The 20,169-nt window shown below is 36.3% G+C and overlaps 1 protein-coding gene across 1 annotated transcript in view; it reads right to left on the bottom strand.

Annotated features, from left to right (window-relative positions):
- Window positions 1–7,187, bottom strand: part of TTC6 (tetratricopeptide repeat domain 6) — a 35,990-nt gene extending 28,803 nt beyond the window's left edge. The window contains exons 1-4 of the mRNA XM_032623503.1: window positions 7,108–7,187; window positions 6,126–6,202; window positions 5,531–5,691; window positions 2,516–2,650 (exon numbers count right to left, since the gene is read on the bottom strand). Of these exons, the coding sequence (XP_032479394.1) occupies window positions 2,516–2,650; window positions 5,531–5,691; window positions 6,126–6,183 (354 nt within the window). The 5' untranslated portion in view covers window positions 6,184–6,202; window positions 7,108–7,187. The remainder of the gene's footprint in view (window positions 1–2,515; window positions 2,651–5,530; window positions 5,692–6,125; window positions 6,203–7,107) is intronic.
- Window positions 7,188–20,169: the final 12,982 nt, after the last annotated feature.

Below are 20,169 nucleotides of genomic sequence, written 5' to 3'. Positions count from 1 at the left end.
AATCAGTGCTATTTAAAATGCAAATGTCAAAAATAAATATCACCATTTTATGAAAAATTATTAATTGAAATCCTTTTGATGTACTGTCAAAGTGTAACACCTTCTACGTAGTTCTGCCTTCATACCATGGCAATTCTCTCTCACAGAGGATAAAAAGGAAGTGAGTTCCTCCTTGGCACCCGAGCAGCCACCCACTCTAAAATACCAGAGAACAAGGTAGGAAATTGCCTTACCTTGTTGTAGTATTTCAGAACTCCTCTGTAGACATAGGCACGCACACTCTGGGGATAAATTTTGATGGCCTCATTACAACTCAAGATTGCTTTGGAGTATCTGCCTTTCAAACCATAGTAGGCTACTCGACTTAAATATGCCTTTTCAGAGAAAGAGAGGAGGAAAGCAGGAACAGATATTTTAGTAAAAGCATCAGTTCTACCAAAATACATGGTAGCTGGAACAAATTTATGCCACCCAAAGATGGTATAAAATATAGACTTTTTGTCACTCTCTTTTATTAAGAAAATTTCAAACATACAGAATAATTGAAAGAATACTACAGTAAACACCCATATGCCTACCACTTGGATTCAATAATTATTAAAATTTTTCAATTTTGTTGTATCTATTTTTTTCTGAACTATTTGAAAATAAGTTGTAGACATCATAAAACTTCACCCCAAGTCTTCCAGTATGCATCTCCCATGAAGAAGACATTCTCCTACATAACCACACTACCACTGTATATCTAAGAAAATTAATAGTATTTCCCTAAAATCATCTAATATTTCATCCATATTCAAATTTCATATGCTTTTAAAATCAAGATCCAATGGAGTTTCACCTATTGGATTTTGTGTTGTCTCTAGTCTCTTAAGAGGTAGGAATCAATGTGACAGCAAAACAAGAAGTAAAATTAATAACATAGTATATAAAATAATTATTAATAGGTACATTAAAATATTTATAATATTTGTATAACCACAATTCACGAAGCACTTTTACCTATATAATTTCCCTGTTGGAAATCATATTTTTAGTTCAAGGGGAAATACAGATATATGGATTATTAAAACTGCTGAAAAGTAAGTAAAACTAACTGTTGCTAACTAATAGCAATAACATTTAAAGATTTAATAGTTTTAGCAAATTTAACACACTTTCCAAACCACTGAAATTGTTCACTTAAATACCTGGTAATGTTTTGGATCAAGGGTAATTGCACGATTAAAATCCAGGATTGAACTATCCTTGTGGAGTTTTACTTTACAAAGCCCACGTTGATAAAAGCCTTCTGCAAAATCAGGATCTGCTTTCACAGCTTTTGTAAAAGAATCAAAAGCCTAGAAGAGCAAATCATGTAGTGAGTAGAATGTATTAGTTTAAAATGTTAATACATTACAGTATATAACTATTGCTGAAAAGTTTTCATTTTAGTTTTTGGTCATTTTAAATATGTTTCTCCCAGCGAAACTTGTGGAGCAAAAAAATTTATGAACAAGCCAGATTTATTATTATAATTTACAGGTTCCCTTACTCCCAGACTAATGTCTGCATAATCCATGTTGTTACACACTTTCAGAGGTGTAACTTTAATCATTATTCTTCCTGTTGTGTTTCTTCAAAGAAATCACAATTAGTACATTTATTTTCCATGTGGGCCAGCAGATATATGGTTACAAAATTTCAAAGCAATGGAACTCCAAAATTTTTCCTAATATTGTAAAGCAAAGCTAGGTTTCCTCTGCTTGTCCAAAAGGGCTAAAAACATGAAAAATATTTGTAATTAATCTTATATTTATTGTAATTTCTTACAATAAATGGAACAACTAATCAAGTGCAACTCTTTTTTAAAGTTATGAAGATGCAAGTTTCAGACACTGTCCACCCCTATGAATATAAGGACTGGAATGGTGTGTGTGTGTGTGTGTGTGTGTGTGTGTGTGTGTGTGTGTAGTTGTGGAACATTCAAAAATAGCCAATGGAAAATACGTATTTATCATATCATTGAAAATTTTGAAATGGAGAATTCTGTGAAATAGCCAAATACTGGATAAATACATAGTAATTGAATCAACTGGTTTTCAATGAATCTCGTTTTATTCTGATTTGAATTGCTCAGCTGTCAATAACAGAAATCAAACAGTGTCCTAATCATTTTCCATTTATTCTACATTACACTGAAGCACTCAATATAAAGTACTTACACTTTAATAAGTAAATTTATACTAATGTGAAGAAATTTTGATATAATAAGTTCTTACAATTAAATTTGTTTAGTGGGAAACATGCATTAGTCTTCCAAATAGTGTTGACAAACAGGCATCAATAAAATGTTTGAATAAATAAAACAATGTAGTAGGTTTTGCAGGGTGCAGACTGCCTATAGTAAGCCAAGCTTTATAAGAAGCTTTGGTCTAGTCACTCACTGTTTAGGTAGCCTTCAGAAATGGAACTGAATGCAAGGAAACAATTTCTAAAACCATAAAATACCTATGCTCTTAAATACACAAAATACCAGTTGTAAGTTGCCTTCCTCCATGTAACAAAGACCCAAGTGATACAGACAGTCTGATGAAGCTGCTACGGCATTTTGTCCTTTATCAGAATGAGAAAAGGTATCCAACGCCTTTTTAAACATTCTCATGGCTTCCTATAATGATTTTTAAAAAAAGAGAGGGAAGGGAATGTTTTTTTCTAATATTTATTTAACACAACAGCCTTAGATGTTAAAAGGAATCCTGAGCACACAGCCCTACTCTCACTTCACAAGAGGACACACAGACCTGGTAAAGACAGAGATCTTGTCAGTGCACCCAGAGGGAGGACTTCTGACAGGCAGGAAATCTGACCCACCCAGGTGCCTATCCTACAGGCAGGTACGTAAGCAGGGTTACACAAGTGGACTTTTGGAACTATAATTTTTAAATTCTAAAGGGTATTTTCTCGTAGTCTTAAATCAGACTAAAATTTATAGACCAATTTATGACCAACTTCCTAGTAATTCTCCTGAAGGGAATGCCAGGCAGCTATTAGGTAGTAAAAGTTCTCCACTGATAATATCTGAGGTTGTTGTAATCAACTTTTATTTTGTCCTGCTATGCTCTCAAGGGGGTTCCATTGACACCAGAAAATAAACTAACATCAAAAATTACCCATTTAAACTATTCTGTCAAAATAGTTGAAACTCTTAATGAAAAAAATTCAACTTTCCAAATAGAAACGCGTTTTCATAACTAGCTACTCAATGTATTTACCTAATATATAGAAATACAGCTACTTGTGACTCTTTAGCCCACTTTCTTAATTATATTAAATTGCTAAAGAAACAATGAGGTTGGGCTTCCCTGGTGGCGCAGTGGTTGAGAGTCCGCCTACCGATGAAGGGGACGCGGGCTCGTGCCCTGGTCTGGGAGGGTCCAACATGCCGCGGAGCGGCTGGGCCCGTGAGCCATGGCTGCTGAGCCTGCGCGTCCAGAGCCTGTGCTCCGCAACGGGAGAGGCCACAACAGTGAGAGGCTCGCGTATCGCAAAAAAAAAAAAAAAAAAGAAACAATGAGGTTTAACTTGGATATGCTGTGTCCTTTGTGCCCACCCTTAGTTTACATCACATGTCTAAAGCTTACCTCAACATTCTTCCTTCCAGCCTCACTCTCAGCACATGCCTTTGCAATAGAAAAAAATGCATCACCTTCTCAATTTCCCTCATTTTTACTATTCAAAGTCTCTACATCTTCTTCATTTCCATCTTTTTTTCTCCTGTCTTTGAATGGTTTCCTTTCTTCTTTTCAGAGCTAACTCCTCAAGCTGTGCCCTTGACCCCAACTCCTTCTGTCCCGCCTTCTGCTTTTGGATCTCTGCCCCTTCATTGCCTCCTGGAGTCCATAAAGTCTTCCATCACATTTAAATTAAAATGAACACATCTTCTCTTCCTCCTCTAGCTGATGTCCCACCTCTCTTTCCTTCACTACTCTAAAAAAGTAGTGGACGCTCTCATAGGGCAAATGTACATTCCAAACACAGTACCGTGGCAGCCGTGTGGAGAAAAGCTTGGAAGAGTTCAACACTATTATATAATTCAAACAAAATACAAATATGTTCTGGACTAGGATAATGACCAGAGAAATAGAGAAAGGAAGTGGATTTGAGAGACATTTAGAAAGTAGAACCAAGAGAGCATGACTATTGATTGGGTAGAAGAGGGATCCAATCAAAAGTAACTTCAGGTTTCAGGGAGGTTAAAGTAAATTTAAGATTATTCCAAAGAAGGAATTTGATATCATAAAGGTGTCAATTCTCCCTAAAATAATCTATAGATTCAATACAATTCAATCAAAATTCCAGCAGGGTTTTAAAATCTTGACCAGCTGGAAGGGTAAAGGCCCAAGAATAACCAGGAATTTCCTGGAGAAGAATATGGTGTGGCAACTTGCTCCACCAGATGTCAAGAATTACAATAAAGCAACAGTAGTTAAAACATTGTACTGTTAGGCCAGGGATAGAAAAATTGACCAAAGGAATAGAATAGAGAGCCCAAAATCAGATCCACACATACATGAAAGGTTATAATAGGACAGATGTACCACTTCAGATCTTTGGTTTAGGAGAACATTTCAATAAATGATACTGGAACATTTGAGTATCCATATGGGGAAAACTGAAGTTTTATCACTATATCACATTCAAAAATATCAATTTAAGGTAGAGTGAGGTCTTAAATGCAAAAAGCAGAATTTTTAAACTTTTAGAAGAAAATATGGGAAAATATCTTTATGACCTTGGTGTAGGGAGGGAATTTTTAAACAAGAATTTTTTTTAAAGCTGTGACAATAAAACAAAAAAAGATATATTCAACTACATTAAAATTAAGACTCTCTGCTCATCAAAAGACATCATGAAGAAAATTTTAAAACCAGCCACAAATTGCAAGAGGATACATGACACACATGTAACCAACCAAGGACTAATACACAGGACTTATTTTTTTCAATGCCAAAAATCAATATGAACAGGACAAACAAAAATGTGTACAGCAAATTGATAGAACAGGAAGTATAAACATATAAAAAGATACCTCAACCTTTGCTCAAACTGAGAAATGTTAATTAAGACCATAATGAGACATTAGTTTTTATCCACTGAACTGATAAAAATAAAGTAGACAGAACCAGTTATTGTAGAGGATGGAGATCAACAGGAATACTCATACACTACAAGCGGGAGAATAAATTGGTACAACCCTATGGAACAATGTGCCATTTTCTTGAAAGTTAAACATTTACATTCTCTATATACCAGCAATGTTAACAGAAGACATGAAAAAGAATATTACCCTTACTCTTAAGAGGAAAAAACACAAAAGAAAACAACCCAAATATTAATTAACAGAAGAATCAATAAATAAATGGTATGGTTTAGTTTTGTAAAAAAAAAAAAAAAAAAATATATATATATATATATGTAAGCAGTAATTCCAAGCACAATATAAAAATTCCATTAATAGGTTTAGTAAACGTTACTCAAGACTTTTCACCTTGTTCCTCTTGGCCTTCATTTGAGCTTTTGCTAATAGAGCATACATGGTGACCTTAGGCTTATTCAAAGTGATCCCATCTAAGACCTGAATGGCCTTGTCATGTTTCTCACAAAATGAATAAATGAGTGCTTGCTGTATAGGACTCAACGCAATTAGACCTAAAAGGAAGTGAAAATTTATCAATAACTTTGCCAAGTATCTAGGACTTAGAATATAATTATTTTAAGACAGTCAAGCAATTCAATAATCTATTTTTACAATATGAATTAATAAATCAATATGATACTAAAATCTACTTACTGTCAACAAACAATAAGACATTCCAACTACAAATGAACAAACAAAAAATAACAGCATAAGCCTGGTATTTCCTATAATAATCTCTCTCACAAAATTCACTAGGCTATGAAGTATTTTACAAATTGGTTACATACATGTGAAACTGAAGTTTTAGTTTTGAAATCTAACTTTGACTTTCAAGTGAAGCCTTCATGCTACCTATACAGAGCTACTGAAAATAGTATAAAAAATTTAAAGAAGTATTTCTTTTTAAATTAAGACAATATTATAATTTTACATTGATTATATTTACCTTTGGTCATTTCTGCTACTTGATAAATAGTGAACTTTGCAAGATCATAGCACTTCATCCTAAGAAGATATTGTCCTCTGGAAGAAATAACAGCTTTTTAATTCTAAGCAGTTAAAAATAATTTTTCTAAAATAAAGTTTTTTATACTCAGTTACTTAAAATTTTAAATTATAATACATTTATTCATACTTATTATAATACATTTGAAATTATAAATATTTTATGTAAGTCTAAATAGGCCAATTAGCGTGGAGATGTGAGAAGAAAACAATTTAGGAAATGTGAAGCTGAAAGAAAAATAGTCAGATCTTTTTGTAATTATCAGAATTTAAAAAGTTATACTCTGTTGCTGAGAAATTTTAAAAGCTAAACACAGTTTAAGGGGCATACAAATGGAGAAGTATTTACATAAATTGTTAAAATGTGGTTCAAGAGTTACAAGATGAAGCAAGACCTTATCAGAAAGCATGGTTCCAGTCCATTTTCCCATTTTCTGTAAATCCATTTCCGATGTTAGTAATTATATTTTTGGTAGTGATAACTCAAAATTTGCAATGGGTCCTTTTATAGCAAGCTCTACTGCATTTGAAATAGAATTCAATGTATCTTTTTTTTCACTGAATTATCTGAGGTTTATACTTGGTACCTCTGGGTACACAATCAAAATATATTACCTTACTTTTATGAGATCTGTGATAACTATCTAACCAGTAATCTAGAGAGGCCTCAAAGAACTTAAACACAGACAGTTGTGTTTTGATGCAAGGACAGAACAAAGGGAAAGATCTGTTATCTTATATTATGAATTATCTTAAAGTTTAACAAAAACAACTATATCTGACTTGCTGATTTGGAGATGGCCATTTCTGGGAGATTAAATGTAAAACAAGGAGGCTGGAAGGATCAAGAAAGAACTAAGGATTCCAACAGCTAGCTCAGATACTAAGTTATCCCAAGAAGAATTCTATTTCTATACACATACCTTATTATATATAATTGGATTCCATCTGGCTGAAGGTGGATAGCACGAGATAACTCTCTTACTGCCTTTTTCAATTTGTGCAACTGTTGAGTTGATAAACAGAAACTTAGCTCATAATAATACTGATTGCTTCCTTTCTGATAGGTATTCCCTCCCACCCTTCAATACAGAAATTTTGCAGGAATCTCTCCTAATACATGTGTTTCTTAAGAATCATCAAAGCAAGTGGGATACAGAGAAGTTAAAAAAAAAATTTATGAAGCAAAGTCTTGTTTTTTAATTATCTTTAAATTTGAAGAATGATTACACAGATCCACAAATATATAGTTTTAAATAAATATGATTATATCACATGTTCTAGTTTGTTTTTGTTTAGCTTTTCAGTTTTCTTCCTCAACCATAACACCTTTTACACCAAACTTTACTCATGTTAATAAACTAGCTTGCAAAGGAATGTAAAATAAAAAGTAAAAGTCAATTCCACTTAAAGATAAGAGGAAAAACAAGCTTGCACTTAATGAGTAAAATGAATGAATAAAACAAAATACAACAATGATGAAAAAGATATCTGTTTAAAATCAATATACAATGAAAAGTAAACAATGATTCTTTCCTTAATACTGGTTACAGAGCATAATCTGAATTTATACAAATTTTTACAAACATTGGGGAAATTACAAAAGGGGGAACTAAACACATCCCAGCAAAATGAACCTGGGACAACCAACGACTCCTCTTACTATGCTGACATGGTGATCAAAACATTTGTGCATAGAAGTAGACAATACCTGTTAAAATGGTACAAAGTGTTTGGAGGAAATAGTGGGTGGAGTCAAAAGAGGGAATTCAAAAGGAGGGAGTCTGAGATGTTTTTAAATAAATTTAAGAATTACTGTGGAACTTCAGGCCTGCTGCTTCTCAAGCTAACCCTGATCAGGTTGGTGTAATTAATAAACCACCTTGTCATATGCCTGCATTGCTCCACCTGGTTCCAATCATACATAGCTATGCATTGAGGAAACCCTGACTGGGAATGATGGAAGCTCACTCTCTGGTCTTTGCAAGTTTTCCTGGGGTTGGACTTCTCCAGGTAGCATTAGATTGGATTTACCCTGGAGCCTAAACCCACACTGTAGGCATATGTATTCTTCTATATACATACACAGGGTTTGGTTTGTCATTGTTTTATCTACATGGGATCATACTGTATACACTTTAAAGTCTTCTAAATCTTGTTCTAGAATATCTCTTGGAAATCCCTCCAAATCACCTGGCATAATTCTAACTATTCTTTTTATTGACTATATAATACTCTATAGTGTGAATACAAAATAATTTATTCAACCATTACTGTGAAGAGGTTTTTGTCTCCTCAGAACAATGAGTCTTTGAATATATGTCCTTACACCTTGATATTATGCTGGTGCTTTGGTTTCTAAATATGCTCGGAGGAAATTCCAACTTTCCCATAAGGCCTCAGCTCCATCAACAGGGAGTGAAGCAAAAGGGCCACACACATTCCCCACCCCTTCCCAACAGGGATCAAAAGCAAACCTGCCCTGGGGATAATACCAAAATGGCCCCAGGGTCTTCTGCTTCCATCATCAGGAAGGTAAGGACTTAGTCACACTGCATCCTGAGATGAAGACAATGAGAACAGAGCCCCTAGCAAACTCTCAATGGACATGCAGTGTGAGCAAGAAATGAACCTTTGTTACTTTAAGATGGTGATTTTGAAGTTTTATTTGTTGTTGTTGTTGTTTTCCACAGCGTAACAGGCTATCCTGACTGAAACCAATGTTAGGAGAGGACTTGTAGGAGATGAGGGCAGAAAGGTAACAAGGAGCCAGTTCACATGAGCTCTTGTAGGCCTTTGGCTTTTGCAAGATTTGGCTTTTATTCTGAGCACAAAGGGAAGCTATTGAAGGGTTCCAGGCAAAGAAGTGAAATAATCTGATTTATGTTTTAACAGGATCACTATGGTGCTGTTTTGAAAACCCATCAAAACGGAATAAAGAACAGAAGCAAAAAGACCAGGAGGCTACTGCAATAACCCTGGTGAGAAATCAGTGTCTTGGACAGGACAGTTAATAATGGAGCAGTAGAAGGGAATATCTGTTTTGAAAGGTAGACACAACAGCTAACAGTCTTTATCTCTGGGAAGTCCAAGTTGGTTGGAGTCAGAGAGAGCTCTTATTATTTACTATATTGTTTGAATTTTACACTAAGGATATATTATTTTTTTAATTTAAATAACTTGTAAATTAAAAAAGAAATTTAAAGGAAAGTGTAAATGATTTGGACCCCATTCTATGCACAGATCTCATTCTATGAACTCACCCATTCACTCACTCCTCATACACACAAACACACAAAACTGATGGACTCTAAAATGTTAACAGTAGTTATCTCTAAAGAATGAAATAATGGATGTTTTTTAATGTATTCTTATTTGCATACATATATTACATGTGGTAAATATACATTGCTTTTGTAATAAGAAAAAAAACAGGCATTATTTTTAAAAAAAAGACAAAAATTCACACCTAATCAGGAGAGGATTTTTAAGTGGGTAATTAACTATCAATATATCTACCTAATATGTATTGTTTATAAATGCGTTAGGCTCTGTAATTAGCTGAAAAAGAATACGTTGATATATCTGAAATTACATTGAACAAATATTCAAAAAATTGAAACATTTTTTAAAAATCAAAGTTCTCAAACCTTAAATACCTTATGATAGGCTTCTGCTCGACAAATATAGCTTTGAATATACATAGGGTCAAGTCTAATAGCCTCAGAAAAATACCGAGTGGCTTCAATGTAGTTATCCAGGTGTAGTAGATATATGAGGCCAATATTTATATAAGCCAAAATAATGGTTCTAAAAAAAATGAGAAAGCAAAATATTCTTAGACATTTTCATTACTCCAGATATTCTCCAATTATAAATGAACCTAATGAAATACATACATCAATTTATACCAGGGTTCTTTCTCTTGGACAGGACAGTTTTCCTAAAGCAAAATAAATTAGTTAAATACTTTCTATTAAAAATTATAAACACCTTTATGAAATCCTTAGTTAGGAATAAACATTTGTAGAGCCTGTCCTAGGAACTGATTTCCTGAAGTCTCCTAGACTCTTAGCAATACTTCACTCTTCCCTGACTTATTCTTGACTTATCTTGGATAACAAGCTTAGTTTTCCTCAACTCAAAAGTTTTTGCCTCAAGCTATGTTATATTCGCCAAGAGAAAAGGTGAGGAACAGTGAGAGAGAGCAATATTCTCGAGGCTTAGGGTTAAAAATCCTCTCCACAGAGGTATTAACCCAGTTGCTTTTCTATATCAAATAAAAGTTGTTTTTCTCTCTTAGAATCAAACAATTTTCAATGTAGAAATAACCTTAGAAATTATTTGTTCCATGCCTCTATTTCAAAATGAGGAAACTACACATTCTGTATCCCAACTGCACAGAAGCCCTGACCCTTTTGCCGACTGCCCACTTTCTGGCTTTCTGCAACTGAAACTCATTTCTTTCTCTTCCTGACTCAAAAATATCCCAAAGAAAACCACTGTGGCCATTGTGGAGCCATGTTCCATGACTTTTCCCAAGTCAAGTTCAAAGTTTACCTTAAATAAGCTAAGTAAGCAGTCTGCCGGTTGGCACAGAATGGGCATGATTTGTTACTCTTTCTGACACCTTCCATTTTAAAGAATACTTCTTTGGAAAGAAGAGGAATTATTTAATTAACTTCTACTTTTTACAGCCTGGCTTTCTGACTAGTGTATGTAACTTTCAGTCTGTTCCTTCCTGAACCTGTGTTCTAATGGTATTTGCTTTTTTTATTTTGCTTTACTAAACAAAATGTAGTCAGAAGTTCTAAATAGAGGATTTCTTCCCACTGAGTCGTATATTGTGCCTAGCAACAATATAGCAAGCAAGTATTTTGCCATTATTTTAAAACTTGATGACAATTTTCCATGAACTTAACTTCAAAAAGCTTTAACCTGGGCATCCCCAAACTGCTCTTAATTACTGGTTGGTTTTGCTATCCTTGGATTTAAACTCCTCTCAAACCCATTCAATCTCTAAAGTTTGCAAAAGCATCTGTGGCAAACAGATATTGAGAACAGTTCTTATTTTAGAAGTAAGCTTATTTTCAGAGGTAGTATTCTAATTCTAGGGTGACTTCATAATTGTCTCATTTTTACAAGGTTATTAATGATGAGGGGAGAACGCTTTTTCTTCCACCTTGGTGTTTTCCTGATTTTATATGAAAGTGAAATCAATATGAATCAAAGGGAAAACATACCTTTCTAGAGAAATAACAGCTTCAAAGTCACAAACTGCCAGCAACCAAAGTTTTAGATCCGCGTAGAGTACGCCACGATGCAGGAAGCAGCTAAGATTCTCACAGCCGTCATTTATGAGAGCTTAAGAATAAAGGGATATATCATATTCAGGTTCTGAACAAACATATCCGAGTTACATTTTAGTCTATGCCCCTTCCTACTGCTTATTCTTATTTTTTTTAACATTACATAAAATAAAACATATCTGTCATGAGTGTACTTATTTGGTAAGTAAAACACAATACTCACATAAAAAAGTGTATTTGTTTATAAGGAACAATGTGATTGTTATGGTTCACAAACTCATTAGAGCTGGAAGAAATCCTGGTATTAATCTATGATAGTCCACTCACTTTACAGATGAAGAGATTAAGGTCCAAAGGGGCCAGGTACAGTGACCATGCAAATCAATGGCAAAGGTGGGCCTAGAATCTAACCTCTGATCCCCTGCAGTGGATTGCAGTCAGAAAGGTGCCATTGCCCTTGATGGCTTGTTATTATTTGGAAGATAGGAAGGCATCATTACTGGCCCAAGAACAGGTTCTGGTACAAACCCAGACTGGGGCAGACAGAAGAGGTCAGGCTTATACACATAAACCAGGAGGGACAGCTCAAAGAGGCTACTCCAATTGCAAGCAGACCTTGGAGTTAAGGCAGGCAACTTGACTATGCGTATCCCAAAGAACAGAAGCATGGGGCAAAAATAACCTCCTCTCAGGACTCCAGGCATGTGGCTCTCATCAGTGACCAGTCTAGCAGTCTAGAGGTTATCTCATGTCTCCTCACTTGCTGATTCCCCCTCAACTTTCAAAAACATGCAGTGAAGTAGATGAAATTTTTACATTTGATCCACATCGCCCAAGCTTCTCAAGCTAAAAGGGAAAGTTCTGCAAAAAATGTACATAATGTTCACAGCCTGGGACACAAATATGCACAATACTAGATTTGGGGAAGTATTCCTAGTGTAAGCAGTGATCATACAGATTAAGTAATCACTTGAAGGCCATTTGACTGTTCAGTTCACAGTATGACTGTCTAGCAAGGAGAAAAATAGCTGCAGTTGGTTAGTTGGTTGCTCTAGAAAAATAGAAACATTCTTCTTTTTTTTAATTTTTTAATTTAATTTATTTTTTTATACAGCAGGTTCTTATTAGTCATCAGTTTTATACACATCAGTGTATACATGTCAATCCCAATCGCCCAATTCTTCACACCATCACCACCACCACCCTGCCGCTTTCCCCCCTTGGTGTCCGTATGAGAAACATTCTTCTTGAGGAAACAAAAATATTAGAATTACTTATCCTCTCTGTGCTTTGGTTTTCTCATCAGTAAAATGGGGATGATAATAGTACCTACCTCATAGCATTATTCTGAAGAGTAATTGAGACTCTCCATATATAGCATTTAGAATAGTGCTTGGCAAGTAGTGAAATGCCTAATGAATGTTAGATATTATTATTAGCTTAGAAAAATATATTGAGGGTCCTTTTTGATTGTGAAAGATAAAACTCCTTACGCTATCCTATAGGAAAAGATTGAGGCTAAAATAAAGCTGGTCTGCTCTGAATAATTAAATAACAAGGATCTGTATTATTGTGATAGCCTAGAAAAGAGCAGGTGAAAAGCCCAAAACTTGGAGAAGAGGGAAATACGAGAAAGCAGCTCTTAGGAAGACCAGGAAGAAAGGGGTTTAACCAGATGGCAGATGGACAGGGCTGACAGAGACCAATAAAAGATAAACTTACAGAAATAAGGGTGTTTAACCTTCAAATTTAAGTTATCTGTGCTAACTTTATCCTCTGAACCCTAAAACATTTAGCAACAGATGGTAGCCGTGAGCAGTGAACTGGTGAACAAAAATGGAGACTCAATCAGACAGCAGAAATTAGGTACAAAGATTCCAAGAGAATTGAACAGGAATCCTCAGTTCTCTCTTCTAGGAATCCTTGGAAATAGAAGTGAGGGCACTAGACTCCTCTCAGCACATAGGATGGGCTTTGAGTTATTTTATTTGAATATTCATGGGAAGGGTGACCTCAGAAGGCAAATGGATTTAGAGATATCAAGAAACAATCATCTTTTGGAGTTCCCTGGTGGTCTAGCGGTTAGGATTCGGCACTTTCACTGTTATGGCCCGGGGTTCAATCCCTGGTCAGGGAACTGAAATCCCGCAAGATGCAAAGCACTGCCAAAGGAAAAAAAAGGAGAAACAATCATCTTAGATTGCCTCCCCTGAGGAGCTATGTATTCTCTTCCTAAGAGTCTAGTGGTCTCCTTAATCTCTAGATTCTGCCTCATCTAGGATGTTGAGATTCTAGCACTTTGCACCAGGTGAACACAGCCATGTTTGGAGTGTTGGACTCTGGCTAAAATTTGCTAGTCAGGATGGGCTAATTTATTCAGCTGGACACTGTTTACTGAGCACTTATTCTATGTCCAGAATTGTGGACATATTCATATACCAAGAATGCACTGGTACAGGGTAAAGAGGAAATGGCCACTTTTAGCTGCTGCATCGTCTTACGGAGGATTCTCAAAGCCCATTTTTAGTCTAAGGGTTACAAAACTCTGAATTTGACTAATCCATGGGCTGGGTCTATGGAGTAGGACACAGCCCACTAGGAAAAATCACTACCATTTTATCAAGACGACTAAGAAATAGGCCTGGGGCTTCCCTGGTGGCGCAGTGGTTGGGGATCCGCCTGCCGATGCAGGGGGCGCGGGTTCGTGCCCCAGTCCGGGAGGATCCCACGTGCCGCGGAGCAGCTGGGCCCGTGAGCCGTGGCTGCTGGGCCTGCGAGTCCGGAGCCTGTGCTCCGCAACGGGAGAGGCCACAACAGTGAGAGGCCCGCGTACCGCAAAAAAAAAAAAAAAGAAATAGGCCTGGATTTCCATAAATAGCCTCAGAACTTCATATATAGAAAGAGATTTCTTTGATATGATATTCTCTCTGTCACAGTTGTACACACTTAAACACACACACACTCATACACACTAAAAGGGGATATTAGAAACACTTTTAGCTAAATTATTGTAGCTTTAAGTATAAATAAATATATATGCTATATAAATATATATATATAAATGTATAACAATATACATATTACATTAGTCATCCCACATTAGTATTCTACTCCATGAAAGTGAGCTGCTGAACCTCAGATTAAATTCCATGTATTTGCCATTAAAGGTGAAGTACCTGAAACACTATAATCCTGCAGTGCTCTAAGAGGGTTACTCTTCCTAAATAAGCAGGCTCTGTAATACAATGCTAACCAGTTATTAGGATCTAAATGAATTGCAGTAGAAAGATCTTGAGTTGCTTGCTTATAAAAGTGCCGTTTAAAATATACTCTCCCTCGGTATGTCCTAGAAAAAGTAAAAAATTCATTTCAACATGTACTGCAAAATATAAATTTTCGTTTTTTGGCAAGCTTATACAACTAATTTTATATTTGAATAACAACTTGTGATTATTTCTCTTTGCTTCCCAGGAAAGTTTAGTCATAATGTTAATAGCAAAAAGGATATGGACAATTTATAAATAAATATGTAAATATATAATAAAATACTTTCTTATTATATGTATAAATAAATATATAATAAAATACTTTATGCTTGTTGATAATATTATATATTAATTATATATATGCTTAATAATTATATTTCTTACATTTATCAGAGAGGTGTGTCAATAAAATAAATGAGGCACCCAAGATACACTGAAGATACACCCCCAAAAATGGGAGGCAGCTCTATCTGCAAGGGTAAAGGCTATGGCATCAGTTTTATGAGTTGAATTCTATCTCCATTAACTTCTGACTTCAATTTCAAAATTTTCATTGACCTATATCAACTCTGAAAATCTCATCTTCGATCACTTAATAATGTAAAACAAATCAGTTTTTACAGCTAAAATAAAAAAGACAATTAAGGAAAAACAGGAAGAAAGCTAGTAGGTTGCCTGCTCTGAAGAAGTTAAATCCAGGGGGAGAAAAATAGATGTTCAAGAAGGTTATAGTATGAAAACAACGGTAATTTGGAAAAAAGAGTACAGCAAGTAACAGAGGTCTTTCAAAAGCACTAAGCATCCTAAGACTTAGGATATTTTATCGTGGAACAAAATATTTTTTTACCCCACATATAAGAAATGTCTTATGTAGTTTCTAATGAATATAAGAATCTTACATTTATTTTTAATAATTTCTGATTGCTAAAGACTATTACTAATTATTTCTAAGTATATATATGATTCTGAACTTAAAAGCTTACAGAATAAAGCATTACTAATATTTTTTGTAGGATTCCATTAAGTCATGTCAATTCCTCAAACACACTGACTTCTGCGTCCATTCCTTCTTTCATTTCTACCGCCTCAATACTGAAGACCCTCATCAGATCACATCTGGGCTACTACTTTATTCCATTCTTATCTCTAGAGTGATGAGATTTGATCATCAGCTAATAAAGATCACTTTTCTCAAAAACTTTCAACAGCCCCCTATTGACAATGGGATAAGGCTGAATTCTTTAAAAAGGCATATAAGGCCTCCCATAAGATAACACCACATTATAACACCTTGAATTAACCTTCTGTTCTTCTCCAACTAATCTGATGCCTTCCTGCAAGTAATCCCCCTTTAAGTCAAGAAGTAGACAACCAGAATAGAACAATAACTAGGGATGAATTTTTAAAGAGCTTCAGAAAAGTTTGCCCTCTCTTCAAATGGCTGCAAGCTGAGATAATTCTAGAAGTAAGTTATTTCAAACTTTCAAAGAACAAAAATTATCCAATTCTAAAGACATGTTTCTAAGAAAAGAAAAAGATGAAAGACTTAATTCATTTTGAGAAAGTAGCCAAATCCTGAAATCAAAATCTGACTATGAAATTAGTGAACAATCTTACTATGAATATAGATGAAAAACTCTTGAAGAAAGTGAAGATAAAGCAAATTCAGTATTGTTTAATAATGTTCTATCTAAAAATATATGATGGTCAAGAGGCATTTATCCTTCAAAATTAGAAAGCCTATTACCATGAAATTCTTATACGTAGATCATAGGAAAAAAATTTAAACAGGAATCAAGAGATACTCCTTTGAAATAATAAAAGAATAAATGGCTCAAAAATTACAACTGTGATGTTTCTTGGTAAAAGTCAAAGGCATTTTCATTAAGTTCAAAAGATGAAGATTCTTATTATCACCAACATTATTGTTAAGTTAAAGTTGATGCAATGATAAAATGAGTTGGGAGATTAGAGTAGAGCAAAAGAGGTAGAACAGGGAACTCCGAAACTCCACCTTTCCACAAAAGCAATGAATAAGCGGGCAAATACTTTCAGAAGCAATTAAAGAATTAAGAATCTAATTAAAAACTTAGAATCACCAGGGTAATACTTAATAAAGGAGGAAAAGCTGCTGAATTTTGGTAAGAGAGCTCTGTGGTGTTCTAACTCACCCTATTTCCCTCCCCAACTTCCCAGACCCATGGTGGCCTTGAAGAAAACAACCTGCATTCCTGATGCAGGTTACTAGTACCAGAGGGAACAATACAAATCTTATTCTCAAAGAACTGTAGCTGTGTAGTTTTGACCTGTCTGGTGGATCACTGAAAGACTGGCTCAAATGTTTCCCTTTGTTTTGACTGCCTTAGAGCTTTCCCAGGGCTGATGTGACTTCCTGGATGGTGTTTATCAAAGTCATTTAAAGGCAAATGTATTAGCTGCTGCCACTTGGGGCAAGGGATAACAGTTGGGGCAGGCAATAGTCAAACCAAAAACCCTTGTAAGAAAGAAGGTGGAGAAGGAGATACCAGGGGGATGAGGGCTTTAGAAAGTTTCCGCATATTGTAGGGAATCTAAAAGGCCACATGCAAACCCAAGGCTGAAAGCATGCACAGAAAAGACCTACGAAGACCCTTAGCTTTCACCTCTGGTTAATTCAGGCTCTGTGCAAGTAGGACATGAAAGCTAAGGCACTGAAGTTGTCTGGATAAGCATTCAAGGAGTGCCCCAAAAGAGAGTCAATCTGCAAAGACTGAGAGAGTTTTTTTGTTTGTTTCGTTGGTTGGTTTCGTTGGAATCTCAGTCAAATCACTAGCTAACCTCCAAGATAACAGAACACAGACTTCAGTGGCCACACATGACAAAGAATACAGACTTATAAAATCTGTTCAGAAAAGTCACTAAACAAACTACACGAATGACAAGAAGCAGCAACAAAAAACACTGGAAGAAGAGGTGAATATGATATCCAAAGGTGCCACATAATAATATTCAAAGTGACTACTTTTCAACAAACAATTACAAGTAATGCAAAGGAAGAAGAAAATATGGCCCATTCACAGGATAAAAAGAAAAAAATAGAAACCATCCTTGAGGAAGCCCAGACATTGGACAAAGACTTAAAATCAACTGTCTTAAAATCAACTTAAAAACTTTAAATAAACTATCTTTGGGAAACCCATGGCAGTCCAGTGGTTAGGACTCGGCGCTTTCACTGCCAGGGCGCAGGTTCGATCCCTAGTCAGGGAACTAACATCCTGCAAGCCATTTGGCCCAGCCAAAAACAAAAAAACAAAACAAAACAAAACAACCCACAAAACTATTTTAAATATGTTCATATAGCTAAAAGAAACCATAAAGAACTAAAGAAAACTAGGAGAATGATGTCTCAACACATAGAGGGTATCAGTAAAGATACTGATAGATAGAACTAGATTGATAGATAGAGAAATTATTGAAAAAAAGGAACCAAATAGAAATTCTGGAGTTGAAAACTACAAAAACGAATGAAAATTCACTAGGTTTCAACAACAGATTTGAGAAGGCAAAAGAAAGATTCAGGAAACTTGAAGTAAGGTCAATTCAGATTATCTAGCCTGAGAAGCAGAAAGAAAAACAGAGTGAAAAAAAAAAGGCTAAGGGACCTCTGGAACACCATCAAGCATACCAACATATGCATACATTGCAAGTCACAAAAGGAAAGGAGATAGTAAAGGAGCAGAAATGACATTTGAAAAAGTAATGGTTGAAAGCTTCCCAAATTTGATGAAAGAAATGAGTCTATACAACCAAGAAGCTCAATGATTCCATAAATTCGAAGAAATGTAGAGGCACCTTATAATCAACCTGGTGAAAGCCACAAGGAAAGAATCTTGAAAGCAGTATGAGAGAAGCAACTCATCATGTACTTGGAATACTCAATAAGATGAATAGCTGATTTCTCATCCAAAATCACGGCCAGAAACATCATGACTCACTGAATAGTCTATGAATCATAAACACAGTAAGTAAAAAGAAAACCACTCTTAGGCACAATATACCAAAACTGCTGAAATCCAAGGATGAGAAGGGCTTCCCTGATGGCATAGTGGTTAAGAATCTGCCTGCCAATGCAGGGAACACAGGTTCGAGCCCTGGTCCGGGAAGATCCCACATGCCACAGCGCAACTAGGCCCGTGTGCCATGACTACTGAGCCTGCGCCCAGGAGCCTGTGAGCCACAACTACTGAGCCCGCATGCCACAACTACTGAAGCCCACACTCCTAGAGCCTGTGCTTCACAACAAGAGAAGCCACCACAATGAGAAGCCTATGCACATCAACAAAGAGTAGCCCCTGATTGCTACAACTAGAGAAAAGCCCTTGCACTGCAATGAAGACCCAACGCAGCCAAAAATAAATAAATAAATAAAAATGTTAAAAACAAAGACAATGAGAAAAGTTTAAAAGCAACCAAAGACACATTACTTTCAAAGGCATTGACTAACCACTGATTTTTTCACTTAAAAAAAAAAAAAGGAATCTATATGACACTGCATTGCAATATGTTCAAAGTGCTAAAAGAAAATAAATGCCAAGGGAGGACCTTCAAGATGGCAGAGGAGTAAGACATAGAGATCACCTTCCTCCCCACAAATACATCAAAAATACATCTACATGTGGAATAACTCCTACAGAACACCTACTGGCAGAAGACCTCAGACTTCCCAAAAGGCAAGAAAATCCCTACATACCTGCGTAGGGCAAAAGAAAAAAGAGAAAACAGAGACAAAAGAATAGGGATGGGACCCACACCTCTTGGAGGGAGCTGTGAAGGAGAAGTTTCCACACACTAGGAAGCCCCTTCGCGGGCGGAGACAGGGTGTGCGCAGTGGGGAGCTTCGGAGCTGCGGAGGAGAGCGCAGCAACAGGGGTGCAGAAGGCAAAGCAGAGAGATTCCTGCACAGAGGATCGGGGCTGACCAGCAGTCACCAGCCTGAGAGGCTTGTCTGCTCACCTGCTGGGATGGGTGAGGGCTGGGAGCTGAGGCTCGGGCATCAGAGGGCAGATCCCAGGGAGAGGACTGGGGTTGGCTGCGTGAACACAGCCTGAAGGGGACTAATGCACCACAGCTAGCTGGGAGAGAATCTGGGAGAAAGTCTGGAAATGCCTAAGAAGCAAGAGACAATTGTTTCAGGGTGCGCGAGGATTGGGGATTCAGAGCATCCCCTAAACAAGCTTCAGAGACAGGCGTGAGCCGCAGCTTTCAGCGTGGACACCAGAGACAGGCATGAAACGCTAAGGCTGCTGCTGCAGCCACCAAGAAGCCTGTGTGTAAACACAGGTCACTATCCACACTTCCCCTCCTGGGAGCCTGTGCAGCCCGTCACTGCCAGGGTCCCGGGACAATTTCCCTGGGAGAACACACACCACGC

The sequence above is a fragment of the Phocoena sinus genome, chromosome 2 (genome assembly GCF_008692025.1).
Source record: "Phocoena sinus isolate mPhoSin1 chromosome 2, mPhoSin1.pri, whole genome shotgun sequence".
In the NCBI taxonomy this organism is placed as follows: domain Eukaryota; kingdom Metazoa; phylum Chordata; class Mammalia; order Artiodactyla; family Phocoenidae; genus Phocoena; species Phocoena sinus.
This window is presented reverse-complemented; position numbering and strand designations above follow the sequence as displayed.